General features: G+C 42.8%; 1 protein-coding gene across 1 annotated transcript in view; it reads right to left on the bottom strand.

Annotated features, from left to right (window-relative positions):
• LOC106806378 (cleft lip and palate transmembrane protein 1 homolog) overlaps positions 1-18,276 on the bottom strand; it is a 35,332-nt gene that overhangs the window by 16,021 nt on the left and 1,035 nt on the right. The window contains 9 exon segments of the mRNA XM_014808301.1: positions 339-412; positions 784-877; positions 1,462-1,609; positions 1,966-2,068; positions 2,344-2,461; positions 3,842-3,927; positions 4,602-4,719; positions 5,327-5,485; positions 6,164-6,400. Of these exon segments, the coding sequence (XP_014663787.1) occupies positions 339-412; positions 784-877; positions 1,462-1,609; positions 1,966-2,068; positions 2,344-2,461; positions 3,842-3,927; positions 4,602-4,719; positions 5,327-5,485; positions 6,164-6,400 (1,137 nt within the window).

The raw sequence follows: 18,276 nt of genomic DNA, 5'->3' as shown, positions 1-18,276 counted from the left end.
CGATAAACAGCCACCTGGTGGCGGGAAGAGGTAACATGACACGATAAACAGCCACCTGGTGGAGGGAAGAGGTAACATGACCCATAAACACAACTGAGGTAAGAACAGGTAACACCACGCGGTAAATGGCCACCTGGTGAATGGAACAGGTAATACCAAACGACACACTACCACCTCGCAGAGGAAAAATAGAAAAAGGATAAAATATAGGAAAAATATAGAAAAAATAGGATAAAATTGGATCACAATTGGCTACCAGATGAGCAGAAACACAATCTCATACCCCCCACCCCCACCCTGCCGCACGCACGAATGAACGAACGCGCCGAGATAAGCACCTGAAACACGTTGAAGAAAACCGAGCGAACGGACAGACCCTCCAACGACTTCCTACTGTTCCAGAACTGTATATCTGCAGAAAGAAAACATCATGAGAATGTGACTGTGAGAATATTGTAACATGTGCCATAGCGAGCCCAATAGGTGGCGCAAAGTACTCCCCGAAGCCAGTGGCAAACACCAATGTGGCAGCCTGCACTGAACAGGAATAAATTCGCTGTTCGTATTATATATTAAAGGTTGAGTTTTCAGTCTTTACTTCAGAAATACAACAGTGACAACTATGCTACACGATTAACTACATGATGAGATCACGGCAGCCACACTATGCACCCATACGACACGACACAAGTAACGATCGCTGCCTATACGATTACGACACCAATCGTTACAACCTCCAGTAGGACATTTTGCCACCGATTAAACACGATTAGGACACTTTACCGTTCTTGAAAGCGAGGAATTCGAAGACACTGTGGACGATGGAGATGACGACGGTGAGACCTAGCAGATATGGATTTGTCTCCAACATCGCTTGCTGCTCAAGTACAAAAACATATCCAGGCAATTAGTCGTAATTAGTCGCAACTAGTCGTAGTGCCAATTAGTAGTAGAACGACATAAAAATTTGTACTAATTTGATTTTAGTATATACCAACGTCTACAACCGACTGTAGCAAACTAATTCTGTGTACTTAATTACTCGTAATCCAAGCGTGAAACGACACGAAAATTTGTGCTAATTTTATTTTAGTACATACCAACGCCTAGGACTGACAGTAGCATACTAATTCTGTGTAGTTAATTACTAAGTAATTATTTTTATTAAGTATAGCACTAACCTTAAATTAATATATCACACACTAGTGCCAGTAGCATACTAAACGCACATGTCACTACATTATATCACAGTGCAAATAGCAGGTAATAAACCTACTACATATAAATTTCACATTTAAAACAGAGGTTTACAGAATACAGCCGAGACCATGGCCACTGTGGCTGCGTCCATATGCAACTCCGTGCTCAACGTAACCTTCCGACTATACCTTCAAAATTTAGGCCCAATTTTTTTCCCAGTTGAAATTTCTTTCGATGAAACAATCAATTTTGACATCGTACCTTCAAGGTGTCCTGATCCGTGTCGTCAGCTTCCTCCATCATGCCCTCGCCCAGCATAGACGTCCACTTGTTTCGCATCGACTGTGCCGCGTACATCTGCCACTTGAAGAGCGAGATCGGACTGTAGGTCAGCGTCAGGTTCAGCTCACTGTCACCACGGCAACGAAACACAAAGAATGACAATGCTGCAATACTACACTGTCGCCATAGCAACGAATGTACGTGGCAATGACGTATTTCCAAACGCTCGTCCACAAAATTTTTTATGGTCACGGAAAAAAGATGCCAAGACAAAACCACCGGCACTCATTCGGATCTCTAAACACTGTGAGGCATTACCACGAACACGCTGAAAGTTGAAACACGTCTCAAAGCAGCGAACGTTATGCTGTCAGTAACGCACAGAAACACTGGGAACACTGGAGGCCGATTCGATTCGCACAGCAACTAGTGTTCAACGCTCAATAATACACGTGTGAGAAGCATACTACTTGTGATACGTACGGCGTGGTGTGATTGATGGGCTGATAGTCGCCCAGCATGTTCCAGTAGTCGTTGAAGTAGATGATGGGGTAGTAGTTACCAGAGACGGGCTCAAACTCAATGTCTGCGAAATCACGACAACGCCGGCATTACAAATCTCAGACACAAACACTACAATCGCTTGTTTTCCGAATCCGCCAATCTCACGGTTAGAGTAAAGATTTCTTACTAGCTGCTACTGCTGCTACTGCTGCCGCCGCCACCGCCGCCACCCACCACTACTTATTAACTACTCTGACGACGACGATGACAACACCGTCCACCGTCCACCGCCGCCGCCGCCGCCACCACCACCACCACCACCACCACTACTACTTACTAACTACTGTGACTGCTTACATTCTTCGAGGGGCTGGGGCACGTGGCCCTGCACCCAGGCTGTGTGGTCGTCCACCAGGTTGATCGTCAAGTTCGGATGCCAGTGAGAGAGAATGTCCATCTCACCCTTCTCTGCTTTCTGAAAAAAATACGAAAGATCTCAAACTTCTAACAAGGTTTATCGCGCACTGAAAGAAATACGAAAGATCTCAAACTTCTAACAAGGTTTATCGCGCACTGAAAGAAATACGAAAGATCTCAAACTTCTAACAAGGTTTATCGCGCACTGAAAGAAATACGAAATATCTAACACTTCTAACAAGGTTTATCGCGCACTGAAAGAAATACAAAATATCTCACACTTCTACTAACAAGGTTTATCGTGCGCTGAAAAAAATCGAAATATCTAACACTTCTAACAAGGTTTATCGCGCACTGAAAGAAACACGAAATATCTCACACTTCTAACGAGGTTTTGACTTTTATCATGCAGCCAGGTAAGTGACAACGACTCGTGTCGAGACAGCATCGCATGGCAGGGGTTACTGTGGGAAATTTAAAAGCGTAACAAAAAAAATAGCCAATTGATTTTTTTGTAGCCAATGTTAATCACTTGTAGATTTGTAATTTTGTCGACATAATTTCATTCTAAATTTTCTACTTGAAGAAAATACAGAGAATCAAAACAATAAATAAAATGTTGATTTCACTAATTTATGTCTGTATGTTTCAAATCTGGACCTTTGCTTGCTGTGAGTTGCCAATTACCCAGTTTGGTCATTTTTCGCAAAAAAATAGCCAGTCGAATGTTTTTATAGCCAGTACAAAAAAGTGTAGCAATCGGTTATTTTGGCGAGCGGTAGAGTAACCCCTGACACAGTCTCCGACATTTCCAGCTTAGAACAATTTCTTGTTTCTAGCAACAACCTGCGCTAAGATATCCGTCTAGGCCACAATTAAAACAATCTTTGTTTGCCCTCACTGACCAAGGCTGAAAAGTTTGGGTAGGTAGGTAGGCTTTTTCTTGTGGGGGGTCTTTTTACAAATTCAGCATGGTGTCTACATGCTCGGGTGTGCTTGTGTGGAGACACCTTTTATGTTGAATGTTCGTTTTGCTTGGTAGATATAATGTATTGCCTACAGATTTATATAATGTACAGTGTTACAATTTGTAAAAAAAAAAGAATGGGAAAGATCAATAAACATGTTTGAGTGAGCCCCTTTTTGGCGGGTCGGTCGGGTGAGGGCAAACAAACAATATTTTTATTATGGCCCTAATTATGGCCGTAATTATGCCCATTTTTAAACAACAGTGTGAAGTGAGATAAGAATGTTATAAATCAGTCTCAGAAACGCCGATATCTCAAACAAACAACTACGAGGCGAAATCGAATGCACAAAAGTAAACAAAACCATTAGCAACAAGTGCAAAATGTACGGGCGAAACCACTGAGTAGGCGTAAGAAAACAGGGGCAGGTGAGTGAAGAAATTGTTCTGCCTCCTCCGTAAGTCACGCACCTCTCTCTCCTCGTCAGTCGCCTCACTGACACCGGTCAGCAGGTTGTGAGTCTTCTGATAGCGCTTCTTCTTGTATTTATTCAGCACTGCAGAGGGAAAGACACACTATCACACACCACCCACGTTGAAAGACACCCCCACTACCTAATGCACTTATGCAGGACATCAGAGGAAAAAACACAGTCATATCCTCATATCTTCACAATTATAATTAAATGTACTTATTCAGCACTGCAGAGGTAAAGACACACTGTCACACCCCACAACTACTACCTAACACACTTATGCACTACTGCAGAGGTAAAGACACACTGTCACACCCCCACGTTTACTATTTAACGCACTTATGCAGGACTGCAGAGAGAAAGACACACTGTCACACCATCATGACTCAGAATTATTAATTTCTTCATTAAAGAGGGGAATGAATGTCCACAACTTTACGGTGTTTGATTACTACAGTAACACTGCCAATGTGGCGAAGGCTAGAGGATTTTACTATTATGTCACTGACCCCGTACACCATGCACAACAGTGGATATCAATTTAGGCTTTCAACTTAATCATTGAATAGATTCTTGGTATAGGGAGTGTCATTTTAACCATACGTAAAATGACAGTGGTTCCTAACCATTGACTCCCCCCACAAATCCAAATCCTATATAAACACAGTATCAACTATAGCAAAATTGTTATGCAATCAAGCTTAGACAAAGCACTTTCATGCAGTATGTTGTGGTAATGAATTGGTGATACTTACTGTTGGTTTTATGAAAGGTAAAGCGTTTAGAATATTGGCCCTTCTTTGCTGGATTTGGGGACTTTCCAGCCTTCACGAAATACATGTGCATATATATCGAACCGTTTGACATCATACCCTGTGGACAAAAATATGTGTTTGTGTGAAAAACCGTCCAGGGAAATATATTTCCGATTCAAGGATAAATTCTGTATGTAATGGCGGTGGTTGATTTTGTTGCTAAAACAGCATATATTATGTGCTATAAAATCAAAAAAGATAAACAGGACAATAAATTCCTAAAAATAGCACAGCTTCTACTTGGTTCTACTAGATGGGAGTAGTAATTTCACCAGTGGTGGTCATTCAAGAGAATGAATGAGGGTAGTTTTCAGAATGGTCTAGCACATCCAGACCTACGAATAGATAGCATGGCTACCACAAATTATGATTAGCTAGTCAAATTAAAATGGTACCAGCCACTAGATACTGATGTACTGGGAAATTCGAACCTAGTGACTCACTTTTTATCAACACTTTTTGTGTGGGGAGTGAAGGATACATACACAAGATGGAACGAGCATGGAGCCAAACGAAGAAGGGTATCAATGAGGCTTCACTGATGTATAATTTTATGTCAGCTAGTGTTTGATGTGCCATTGCAAGGAGGGCAACCACTGCGCTTGCCATTGGTGCTGTGGTGACAATTTATCCGTGGTTGTGCAGTAATAGCTACTGCTTCCTACCTCCGTCGCTGTGATCTGGCCACTTCGAACAAAACTCCCGTCGTGCGACTGCCCATCGCTCCAATCGCCGTATATCAAATCTTTCTGTTCCCAGAACAGCGCTTCAGGATTTGTGAAATCGTCGAACTTTGCCTGCTCATTTATGTAGATATACATATCCTACAGATGAGGAAATAGAGATGGGTGTATAGTACAACTACAAAATTCGCACTCCATTCATACATAAGCTTCCACATTTCATAACAAGTATGAGAAACATGTTCGAAAACTACATCAGAAAGATTTAGCGCTTGCCGCTAAGACGACCAACCCATGAAAAGCTGAGCAATCGAGAAAATATGAGAAAGCTTGATCAACGGTTAATTATATAACTTGTACATGAAAGCAACTAGATGCACATGGGACTAACTAACTTACTAAACTCCATTTGGGAGCAGGAAAACGATTTGTCTCGTTCTAAGCCAATACTGAATCGATTAACACTGAATTAACCTGAATTAACTACAAATTATGATTAGCTAGTCAAACTATGCTGCGCACACAAAAATTCTGCAATTGAAGCGTGTGGAAGCAAAACTATCACGCACTCCTGTGCCTCGCAAAACCTTCAACACAAGGTGACGGGCCGTACGTGGTAACGGGCACGCACAGTTTCCGCATGTTATCGCTGCATCGCGGTCCCTGGCCAGCGACCCTCTTACCCCCACCACCGATCACCCGTCTTACCGCCGGTCACCCGTCTTACCAGTGACTCTCCACGTGCGCAGTCAACGACCGGTCACCTGACTTACCAGTGACTCTCCGCGTGCGCAGTCAACGACCGGTCACCTGACTTACCAGTGGGCTGTCTTTCTTGAACATGTTGGCTGAGCTGAGGCGGGTGCCGCCCGCGCCCGCGGCCGCGTCCTGCTGACCGGCGGGCTGCGACGGCCGGCGGAAGTAGCTCGAGATGAAGTAGATGATGAGCGCGCGTATGATGAAGCCCTTCGTTAGGCTCCACATGGAGGCCCCCTCCTGCGGCTGCTGCCCAGCGGCGGGCGTGGCGACCTGCTCCTGACCATTAGCCAAGATGACCTGCGGACGACGACGGAACAACAAACAAGTTAGTAAAATTATTAAATTAAAAAATTTATTTTATTAGCAAAGTGTAAAATTAGTGGTCGTTCGGAACCCTAGCGATTGAGCTCCTGCCTGTTTGCCACAACGACGTGGGGATGTGAACAGAATCATAAATTAATAACAAGTGCCGCAGAGCGACAGCGCTCATCTAACGTCTACTGCGGTGACTCTGTGGTGGAGTGGTGGGATTCTAGTAAACCCTGTTAGTCCCAAATGTGTTCACATACACGCCGAAACAGTGGAATGCACAGGGATGGTATCAGGAACCTTCTCAAAAGAATGTTCGTTGGGATCGTTATGAAAGTTGCCACGAGATGGCGCGTACGTTTAAGTGTCTTCAGATTAAAGATGGAAGCTCCCATCATACGTAGTAGCAACAACTATCTGCAAGACAGAATAGGTAAGCACTCATCCATTTACCTACACAAGCCTACAGGCTGCGCAATAGAGAGCTGCCACCTGTAACCAATTAAGGCAAAAACTCCACAGTACCACAACACATGCACTGGCAGTAGCCACTGGCAGTGGCATACGTTACATGTAACATACTGACACTACAGAAGCCATATAAATTATACGATTTAAGGAGCATAAACCTTCTTTAACCAAATTTAGCTTTTGAAATTTCACTGTGACATTGTAGCCTCATACATCCAGGCATGTATAGATTCTACTAGCAAACCCGGCAGTCAAATTCTTTCTAACAGACAGTCAACAAATCCATGTTTAACCCTCCTCTTGAGGGTCAAAAGGTTATCTGACACTTACTCTTCGCATGTCAGCAGAAAGTAGATTTCATGGTCCTTTCAATAATGCCATAAAAATGCTAGGTCACCGCTGAAACAAAAAAGTTTTTCAATCGCTCCGTCAGACCATGTCCTCAGAAAATGTCTAAAATCTGCCCTGTGCCCATTGACCTTTGACCTGTGACCTCCAATTTCGGCACAGTGATGGCTTTTCCTACCATGATGCTATACACCGACTATCACGAGCCTAGGTCGAGCCGTTTAGATGTGTGCCGCAATTCTGCATTTCCTCCCTATACCTTAAGTTAAGGAGTGAATGTTCCCCCTTCTTTTACACCTCTTGACCTTTGACCTTTGACCCCCAGCTTCGACAGCCCAACTTGTTTTGACGATACCACCCAATGTGCCGAATATCGTGACCGTACGTCGAGCGGTTAAGATTTGTGCCCAACTGTTGACGGACGGACGGACGACCGGACGACCGGACGGACGGACGGACGATCAAGCGATTCTACAAGCTGCATCTGACTATGTCAGATGAGCTAAAAATATACAACTAGTACTGTAGGCCTTAAAATAAGTAATATATAATAATAATTACATATCAAATTAGTAATCTTGGTGATATAGCTCTTGCCAATTTGGCACAATGTCATGCGGACAACAACAAGGGGGGGGGGGGCAATCTTTCATTTTTAGAACCTCAGTCTTTAATGATGGGGGCAAGATTAGGTTTATTAGGGTTAGGATTAGGTGTTATAAAGTTATAGTTAGTTAGTTACTTTGCCAAGGTTACGACGATTAAGATCGATGATATAGTTACATTGGTGCTAAAGTAATATTTACCCTGAAAATTCGAGGTGACGAGAACAATGGTGACTACAGATTGGACCTTCATTACGATCTGATGGCGTGGCTATCACGTACTGTGTGTGACATAACATATTGATCATTCAAGAAGAGGTACCGTATTTATTAATTTTGACTTGCAAGAATAACCAATCTTGAATCATCAGAAACGCTTGGTGGTAATCGGAGGCCAACCAGTGGTAACCAGATTTTGGTGCAATTAATAGACAATTCATTAAATTTAATATATTCTTTTTTCATCTATATACTAAGGCTCCATGCCTATTTTGCGAAACGTGAAATGTCACAATACGCGGTTATGGTCACAACACAACTATTAGGTAACAATAATTGATCATTGCCACACAATTAATACAGAACACTCCGTATACATTTGCGACGCTTTAATGTTAAAACGATTATAGTAACTAAATGCTTGCATTTAATATGGAGGCTTAATGTTTATGTACTTTGCATCACTTAATAATTTTATGTATACACTGTTCAAATACACATAGATCTCCAACACACAATCTCACTGCATGCATTCCACTGTGCACAAACTCACAAAAAGCTAAATTAGCTGGAAAATTGTGAGCACCAAATTGGGAAACTTGCTTGCTTGTTTCAGACTATCACAGCACAAACACACCATTTTAGAGGAGCAAAGTGAAAACCTGTAAAAATTCCCAGCTTTCTGTAATAGTATGGACTATACTTCCTACGTGCATGCACACATTCTATAATCTAGTAATTATTGTTAGGTCAACGCGAATTGATATCGCTCTCTCTTGTTCGCCAGTTCGTGTCACGTGTGTTAAACAGCAACTCCAGCTCCAGCATGTACCAGCTCCAGCATTAAACTACCATTTTGAGTTACATCACTCTTCGTCATTACTTGGGTACAACTTGAATTACGAAGAGAAATCTCACAACAAAATTATACTTCCTCAAAATGATTAGTGCGCAAATTTGGAGCTCTCAGTTAGCCACTTGCTATATATTTTGCATGTTTGTACATAATGCTAATGAAAAGCATGGAGTGATATTGTGTGTTGTAGAGCAATATTCTTTGGTGTGTTCAATGTTATTTTCAGTTAATTTAGGTTAAAATTACACTACATAAAAAGTTTCATGGTTCAATCACCATTAGAAATATTATTTAAAATGTTTTAAAACTAACGACTACAGTTTGATTACAACTACGGTGGCGCCACAGGGAACAAGTGCCGCATAGCGACAGCGTCATATAACGTCTACTGCGGTGACTCTGTGGTGGGTGGTGGGATTCAGTAAACCCTGTTAGTCCCAAATGTGTTCACATACACGCCGACAAATAGTGTCGAATGGCACAGAGATGGTATCAGGAACCTTCTCAAAAGAATGTTCTTGGGATCGTTATGAAAGTTGCCACGAGATGGCGCATCACGTTTAATGTCTTCAGATTAAAGATGGAAGCCCCATCATTCGTAGTAGCAAAAAACTATTTGCAAGACAGATTAGTAGCATCATCCATTTACCTACGCAAGCCTACAGGCTGCAAAAGAGAGCTGCACCGGCCCAACAAATTAACGCAGGCAAAAACTGCCCCAACACATGCACTCATTTGCACTGCAGCAGCCACTGGCAGTGGCAGTGGCATGCGTTACATGTAACTATACTGACACTACAGAATGCCATATAAATTATCGATTTAAGGAGCAAACTTCTTATAACCAAATTAGCTTTTGAAATTTCACTGTGACATTGTAGCCTCATACATCCAGGCATGTATAGATTCTACTAGCAAACCCGGCAGTCAAATTCTTTCGAACAGACAGTCAACTAATCCATGTTTAACCCTCTCTTGAGGTGGGGGCGAGGGGGAGGGTAGGGGAGGGGTTGGGACGAGGGTGGGGGGACGGGGTGGGGAGGGAAGGGCGAGGGTGGGGAGAGGGATTCTACTAGCAAAAGCAGTTCAGTCTTTGTTGACAGTGAACAAATCCATGTTTAACCCTCTTGAGGTCAAAAGGTTATCCGACACTTACTCTTCGCATGTCAGCAGAAGGGACATTTCATGGTCCTTCAATAAAGCCATAAAAATGCTAGAGTCACCGCTGAACAAAAAAGTTTTCCAATCGCTCCTCAGACCATGTCCTCAGAAAATGTCTAAAATCTCCCTGTGCCCATTGACCTTTGACCTGTGACTCCAATTTCGGCACAGTGATGGCTTTTCCTACCATGATAGCTATTACACCGCTATCACAAGCCTAGGTGGAGCCGTTTAGATTTGTGCCGCAATTCTGCATTTCCTCCCTATACCTTAAGTTAAGGAGTGAATGTCCCCCTTCTTTTAACCTCTTGACCTTTGACCTTTGACCCCAGCTTCGACATCCCAACTCGTTTTGACGATCCCCCCGACGTGCCGAATATCGTGACCGTTACGTCGAGCGGTTAAGATTGTGCCAACTGTTGGCCCGGACGCACGGACGATCGGACGATCGGACGATCGACGGACGATCAAGCGATTCTACAAGCTGCATCTGACTATGTCAGATGAGCTATATAATTTTCCCCGGTATCGCATCGCAATTCGCGATGTATTTTCAGCCATTTGCTACGCATATTTTTTTATAAATCGCAGTTGTGCGATGCAGCCCATCGCGAGATGTAAACGGAAACATACATGTTTACAATTTACTTTTATTCTCGGGCTGCTTTGCCGCGTCAATGAAATGCCACGTTACGCCGATTTTATTGATTTGTTAACCACACGGCCAACGTGACTTTTAACAATCCTGCACTCCCCCCCCCCCCGTACATCAATCAATATGCCGCCCCAGGCAGGTATACACAGCCACGCTGTGCTGGCGCTGCACGCTCTCGCGGGCTGCTTTCTTCGGTGACCTTTGATAATATAAAGTGAGGATGTCGTGGGCGAGGTCAGATAGCCGGCCCTTCACAATCGCTAGAACTGTATTTCATCAATGTTTGATATATATAACGTAAGAACCAACATTTGATTAAAGTTCTAGACAATTATTTTTACTCGCCAACATGGGCGAGTCAGCTTTAGCTTTCACTCGCCCGGCCCGATATTATTTTCACTCGACATTGGCGAGCGGACGAGTGCCAAGCTCGCACGCTGTTTAACGCTGCCGGGGCAGCATGCAGAATCGCTAGTGGGTCCTAGCTTAAGCTAGCTGTGCCTGTCACAGGCAGACACGATAACACGCCAAGCATGCCACTGCGGTGTAAATTGCACTGTGATTGTCTGAAAAAAAATGCTAACAAATTTATCCAATTGCTATGCAAAATTTATTTTGTATAGCACATTTGCTTTGCAAATTTTGGCTGGAAATTGTTCCCTGGCCACTCAAAGCGCACGATCTGGTAAATTGCGCAAACCACTTTTAGCAATGGTTATACAGACTGAGTTTGTTCTTATTTTATTAATTTACAAGCAAAAGGATTGTAATATTTTATAAATGACATATAGTTTCAGTTATATTATGGATAAATTTGTCCTAAAATGAACATCGTTCGGTTAATATAGCATTTAGGTATGAATATAATTGCACCTTTGTGATTAGCCCTCGGTCTGTAACGTGCAAAATAAATTGCCAAATACGCAACTTTTTCAGGGTGCAGCACGTCGCGGGTGTCATGGCGCCGTTCAAATTTCGTAGCGTTGATGTGTAAATAATTATAACAATTAAATTAGGTATCGGTAACAAAATACGTGTGGGTATAGACGATTTGTTATACAGTAAGTACAGTTGTATGCAGTAAAATCCTAGAGTCTACTATCCGTTTAATTGTAATTTAAGCGTTTTCTGCTGCAATCCTTGGTGTGGAAGTCTATTTGATCAGCTTTAATTGTCTCTTCCCGGCTGCAAAATAGTCCCTTGAACTTTGAAGACTATCAACTTGAACCTTTAAGAACTATCTATGAACTTTGACAACTATGTTTATGAAGTTCGTATTTGCACAACATTTATACTTGGAATGATTAGTGTGATTCGATTGCCATCGATTCAATCACAGGCACTTGAAACGTTTTTCAATAAAATATAATGCTAAATAAATACGAAATCTAATACTAGTAGTAGTACTACAAAATTCTTAATGTTTCTATACTCTCTTTCACCTATTATGGCGACAGTGTTCCGTGCAATTCCGTTGTAAATGCTCTATGACACACAACACTACGCGCCATTTGCTTCACCTTGCACAGTGACTGTTAATATTATAGCAGTAGGAAAGCGCTCGAGTCCAATGCCGCTCGACGCCGATGGATTTCACACGATTACAGACAAAGGACAAAAACAACCATTCTACTCATCTTTGTTTCAATTTCAACAACAGTGTTCACTTGTTAGAAATATAGACTGTCTCTGTTCGTAACCGAGCTCTGTCACGCGAAATCACACAAACCTGGCGAAATTCGAGCGTTCGCTAGCGTGCGCGGTCAATGTAAATGTCTGCCGAATCAGGAAACACCTAGCGGCGCTATTGCGTCATTCGTGCGCCGCAACGGCTGGAACGTTTTTGCAACGCTCCAATGGGAGGCTCGTACGGGAGGTGGAAAGTAGCGTGGTGCTTCCCAAATGCAATGCGCCGGCCTATCAGCCATGTACTTGCAGACATTTACATTGACCGGCAACGGAGCGACGTCGAATTTCGCCCAGTGTTTGTGTGATTTCGCATGACAGAGCTCGGTTACGAACAGAGACAGTCATATTCTACAAGGAAACATTTTGTGAACACTGTTGTTGAAATTGAACAAAGGATGGAGTAGAATGGTTGTGTCTTTGTCTTGTAATCGTTGTAAAATCCATCGAGCGTCGAGCGGATATGGAGATCGAGCGCTCAGGGATGTATCCAGGATTTTTTCTGGGTGGGTCGTGATAATAATTTTTTGCGACCTTTTACAGCAAGATGTGATATTACAATGTCAATACATTCAGGGGCGTGTACAGTGTAACATAATACCAGGGCGGGGGTCTAACCTACCCAAACTTGGGAACACGCGAAGGGGGGGTCTGGACCCCCTGGACCCCCCTCTGTACACGCCCCTGACAATTTAATTAAAAAACAAAAAATTTTGTAAAAAAAAATGTATTAGTTTAAAAAAAAGTTTTCTGACTCAGTGAAAACAGTTTTTTGAACTTTTGTCTTTATCTTGTCTTGTCTTGATCTTGTCTTTGTCTTTGTAACTTTGTCAGTCTTTGCTCTCTTTATGAAACAAAATTATGTTTAAAAAAAAGGCTCGAGTTGTCAGATATGCGGGAATTGCGGAGTTAGATTTACTAAGTCAATTAGGCTTGTCTTTGGACTCATGCTAGGGTACCTGATCGTTTTTTATGTCATTGTAAAAAGCGGCCTCGAAAAAAAGTCTTCTGCCGAAAAATGTGCGACCTTCTTAAAATTTTGGGGGGTCGTACGAACCTCCGACCCCCCCCCCCCCTGCATACCGATGGCCGCTTTCCTACCTGCTAATATATTTACGCAGTGCAGGGCTCGAATTAAGCGACGAGAAGGGCAAGATTTTTTTGGGACATGTGAGAAATCGCCTGAATTTTCTCTAAATAGAAAGGCACCAAGGCAACTCTCAAGTTTGAGAAGGGCACCAAGGCACTGTTTGTAAATAAAGGAGAACTCTAACAATTAAGTACATGCAACATGCGTCTTGCTTTTAATGCTACAAACAATGCATGCCCCATGTAAGCTTCCACCGTAACACTGACCCTGTACCACCTCTGCTAATGGAAGTACAGTAACAAGAAATTTTAATGCCCCGCTATCAGGAGCAAATAATTATCCGATGCTGTTATTCTATTCCAGCTCGCTGCGACTATCGGTTTTAGCTCTCCATTGCAACTACAAGCAGACACGCGCACGTGATTATTGTTTGATTCGACAAAAACAAAACTATGGGCAGTAGATTAAACGGCACGACGGCAATTACACAAAGGCAAGCAGGTGACTGCCGTCGGTCGGGTTGGATTTTCAGGGGCAGTACGCCGATTTGATAGGGGACCACCACGGCAATTGCCGTCGGATGCCGTCGCGTATAATTCGAATGCCCTGACGCCAGTGGCTAGAGGTACGGTAGCCGTCGGTCGTTGAAGCTCCTTTTTGGCGTTAGGGTTAGGGTTAGGGTTAGGATTAGGGTTAGGGTTAGGGTTAGGATTAGGGTTAGGGTTAGGGTTCTAGCTCATCTAAACTCTCAAATCATGAATTTATTTCCCAAGGCGTTATTTCGAAATTTGGCGCCACCGCCGCCATCTTTGTCTCGTTAAGTATGAAAGCGAATGGACTCCCGTACCCGTAGCCTCGAGACATCAAGATACGGCTACCGTACCCGTAGCCACTGCCTATATATTAACAGTCACTGTGCACAGTGAGCAATGGCGGCGTTAGTGTGTGTGCATAAAGCATTTACACGGAATTGACAAGAAACTGTCGGCAATAATAGGTGAAAGAGAGTATAGAAACATTAAGAATTTTGTAGTACTACTAGTATTAGATTTCGTATTTATTTAGCATTATATTTTATTGAAACGTTTCAAGTGCCTGGTCAAGCGATATAGACCAAATAATTCTGTCCCATATAACCTTTTTTATATTTTGGTGAGGGTTATATTGGGACAGAACGGGGTTCATTGAAATTTCGTGAGATCGCATGCAAAATGCATGCGCTGAGAATGCGGCCTGTACGACGCTATTGGCGCGAAAAAAAACCTACCGGTACCGTTCCCTTCTACATAGCTTTACCTTGCTACTGATATGTGTATACATTCACTTCAATCGTTATTCACTTCTTAAAAGATTGTTTTTCATAAACACCGCTTCGTTCAGCTTTCCTAAATTACATCGCCATTTACAAACAATCAGACCAATCACAGCGAGTCTATCAGGCCTCCTGCAGCGCCACAGATACAAGCGAGAACCAGGGGCTATTGTAAGACTCGCTCTGATTGGTCTGATTGTTTGTAAATGGCGATGTAATTTAGGAAAGTTGAACGAAGCGGTGTTCATGAAAAACAATCTTTTAAGAAGTGAATAACGATTGAAGTAAAATGTATACACATATCAGTAGCAAGGTAAAGCCATGTAGAAGGGAACGGTAGGGTTTTTTTCGCGCCAATAGCGGCGTACGGGCCGCATTCTCAGCGCATGCATTTTGCATGCGATCTCACGAAATTTCAATGAACCCCGTTCTGTCCCAATATAACCCTCACCAAAATATAAAAAAGGTTATATGGGACAGAATTATTCGGTCTACCAGCGATAGTGCTACGTATAGTAAATCTAATTCCTTTTTATTTACTGTCATTCTGTTATTAAACCAGCCTTAGTGCCTGCGTCGATACTCTCCGTGATTCACGTAACACAGGATTTAAGCCCTAAACAGGATGATGGCATAGATTAGATATAGTCCAGTACTCAGTAGACTTCGCTTAGTACAAATGCCATCAGCTATATATAATTATAACAATTAAATTAGGTATCTGGTAACAAATACGTGTGGGTATAGACGATTTGTTATACAGTAAGTACAGTTGTATGCAGTAAAATCCTAGAGTCTACTATCCGTTTAATTGTAAAATTTAAGCGTTTTCTGCTGCAATCCTTGGTGTGGAAGTCTATTTGATCAGCTTTAATTGTCTCTTCCCGTCAGCAAAATAGTCCCTTGAACTTTGAAGACTATCAACTTGAACCTTTTAAGAACTATCTATGAACTTTGACAACTATGTTTATGAAGTTCGTATTTGCACAACATTTATACTTGGAATGATTAGGTGATTTCGATTGCCATCGATTCAATCACAGGCACTTGAAACGTTTCAATAAAATATAATGCTAAATAAATACGAAATCTAATACTAGTAGTAGTACTACAAAATTCTTAATGTTTCTATACTCTCTTTCACCTATTATGGCCGACAGTTTCCTGTCAATTCCGTGTAAATGCTCTATGCACACACACTAACGCCGCCATTGCTCACCTTGCACAGTGACTGTTAATATATATAGCAGGTAGGAAAGCGCTCGACTCCAATCCGCTCGACGCTCGATGGATTTCACACGATTACAAGACAAAGACACAACCATTCTACTCCATCTTTGTTTCAATTTCAACAACAGTGTTCACTTGTTAGAAATATAGACTGTCTCTGTTCGTAACCGAGCTCTGTCACGCGAAATCACACAAACACTGGCGAAATTCGAGCGTTCGCTAACGTTGCGCGGTCAATGTAAATGTCTGCCGGAATCAGGAAACACCTAGCGGCGCTATTGCGTCATTCGTGCGCCGCAACGCTGGAACGTTTTTGCAACGCTCCAATGGCAAGGCTCGTACGGGAGGTGGAAAGTAGCGTGGTGCTTCCCAAAATGCAATGCGCCGCCTATAGCCATGTACTTGCAGACATTTACATTGACCGCGCAACGATAGCGAACGCTCGAATTTCGCCAGTGTTTGTGTGATTTCGCATGACAGAGCTCGGTTACGAACAGAGACAGTCTATATTTCTAACAAGTGAACACTGTTGTTGAAATTGAAACAAAGATGGAGTAGAATGGTTGTGTCTTTGTCTTGTAATCGTGTAAAATCCATCGAGCGTCGAGCGGATTGGAGTCGAGCGCTCACGGTTATGTTGATTCGATCTAAAGGACAACATAACTAGGGCAGTACATTAAGGGCACCGAGGCGGCATTAACAAGAAGGGGCAAGGGCGCAGTGTATGGCGGGGTCGGTCGGCGCTTGATTTTCGAGTGGCAGGGGCTACTGGGGCGATTGATAGGTGGCACCGACGGCGGGGATTGCCGTCGCGATGCCGCTCGGTTAATTCGAGCTGGACGCAGTGTGCTGAGGGGTACGGTAGCGCCGGTCGGTTCGTGAAGCTCTTTTTGGCTGTATAGGGTTAGGGTTAGGCGTTGGATTAGGGTTAGGGTTATGGTTTAGCTGGTTAGGTTAGGGTTCTAGACTCATCTAAACTCTCATAATCATGAATTTATTTCTCAAGGCGTTATTTTTCGAAAATTTGCGCCACCGCCAGCCATCTTTGTCTCCGGTAAGTATGAAGCGAATGGAATCCAGTACCCGAGCGCTCGAAGACATCAGATACGGCTACCGTACGGTAGCCACTTGCCGGTATTATAACAGCACCTGTGCCCAGTGAGCAATGGCGGCGTAGTGTGTGTGCTAAAGCATTTACACGGAATTGACAGGAAACTGTCGGCAATAATAGGTGAAAGAGAGATTAGAAACATTAAGAATTTGTGTAGTACTACTAGTATTAGATTTCGTATTTATTTAGCATTATATTTTATTGAAACGTTTCAAGGGCCTGGTTCAAGCCGATTTTATAGACCAATGAAGTTCTGTACCATATAACCTTTTTTATAATTTTGGTGAAGGTATATATTGGCGACAGAACGGGGTTCATTTGAGAATTCGGTGAGTCGCATGCAAAATGCATGCCCGCTAGAGATGCAGCCTGTTACGGAACGCTATTGGCGCGAAAAAAGCCTACGTTCCCTATCTACATAGCTTTACCTCTACTGATATGTGTGATGACATTCACTTCGATCGTTTATTCACTTCTTAAAGAGATTGTGTTTCATAACACCCTGGTTCAGCTTTCCTTAAATCTTAATCGCCATTGTACAAACAATTCAGACCATCACAGCGAGTCTATCAGCCTCTGCAGCGCCACAGATACAAGCCAGGATAACGCATGTGGGCTATTGTAGACTTCGCTCTGCATTTGTCTTGATTGTTGTAAATGACGCATGCTAATTAAGGAAGTTGAACGAAGCTGGGTGTTTATTGAAAAGAGCATGCTGTGTGATGAGTGAATAACGATGAAGTTAAATGTTACAATATCGTAGCAAAGGGTAAAGCCATGGTAGAAGATGAACGGGTAGGTTTTTATCGCCGCCGAATAGCCGGGCGTCAGCCGGCGCGATTCTCAAGCGCATGCATTTTGGCATGCGGATCGTCACGAGAAGTGTTCCAATGAACCCCGTGTCTGTCCAATTAACCCTCACCAAAAATAAAAAAGGTTATATGGGACAGTATTATTCGGTTACCCAGCGATGTGGCGTACGTATAGTAAAGTCTAATTCCTTTTTATTTTACTGATCATTTGTTATTTAACCGCTTAGTGCTGCGTCGATACTCTCCGCTGATTAGCGTAACACAGATTAAGCCTAAAGGATGTGTCATTAGATTAGATATAGTCGAGT

The sequence above is a fragment of the Priapulus caudatus genome, unplaced genomic scaffold (assembly GCF_000485595.1).
Source record: "Priapulus caudatus unplaced genomic scaffold, Priapulus_caudatus-5.0.1 Scaffold156, whole genome shotgun sequence".
Lineage (NCBI taxonomy): Eukaryota > Metazoa > Priapulida > Priapulimorpha > Priapulimorphida > Priapulidae > Priapulus > Priapulus caudatus.
This window is presented reverse-complemented; position numbering and strand designations above follow the sequence as displayed.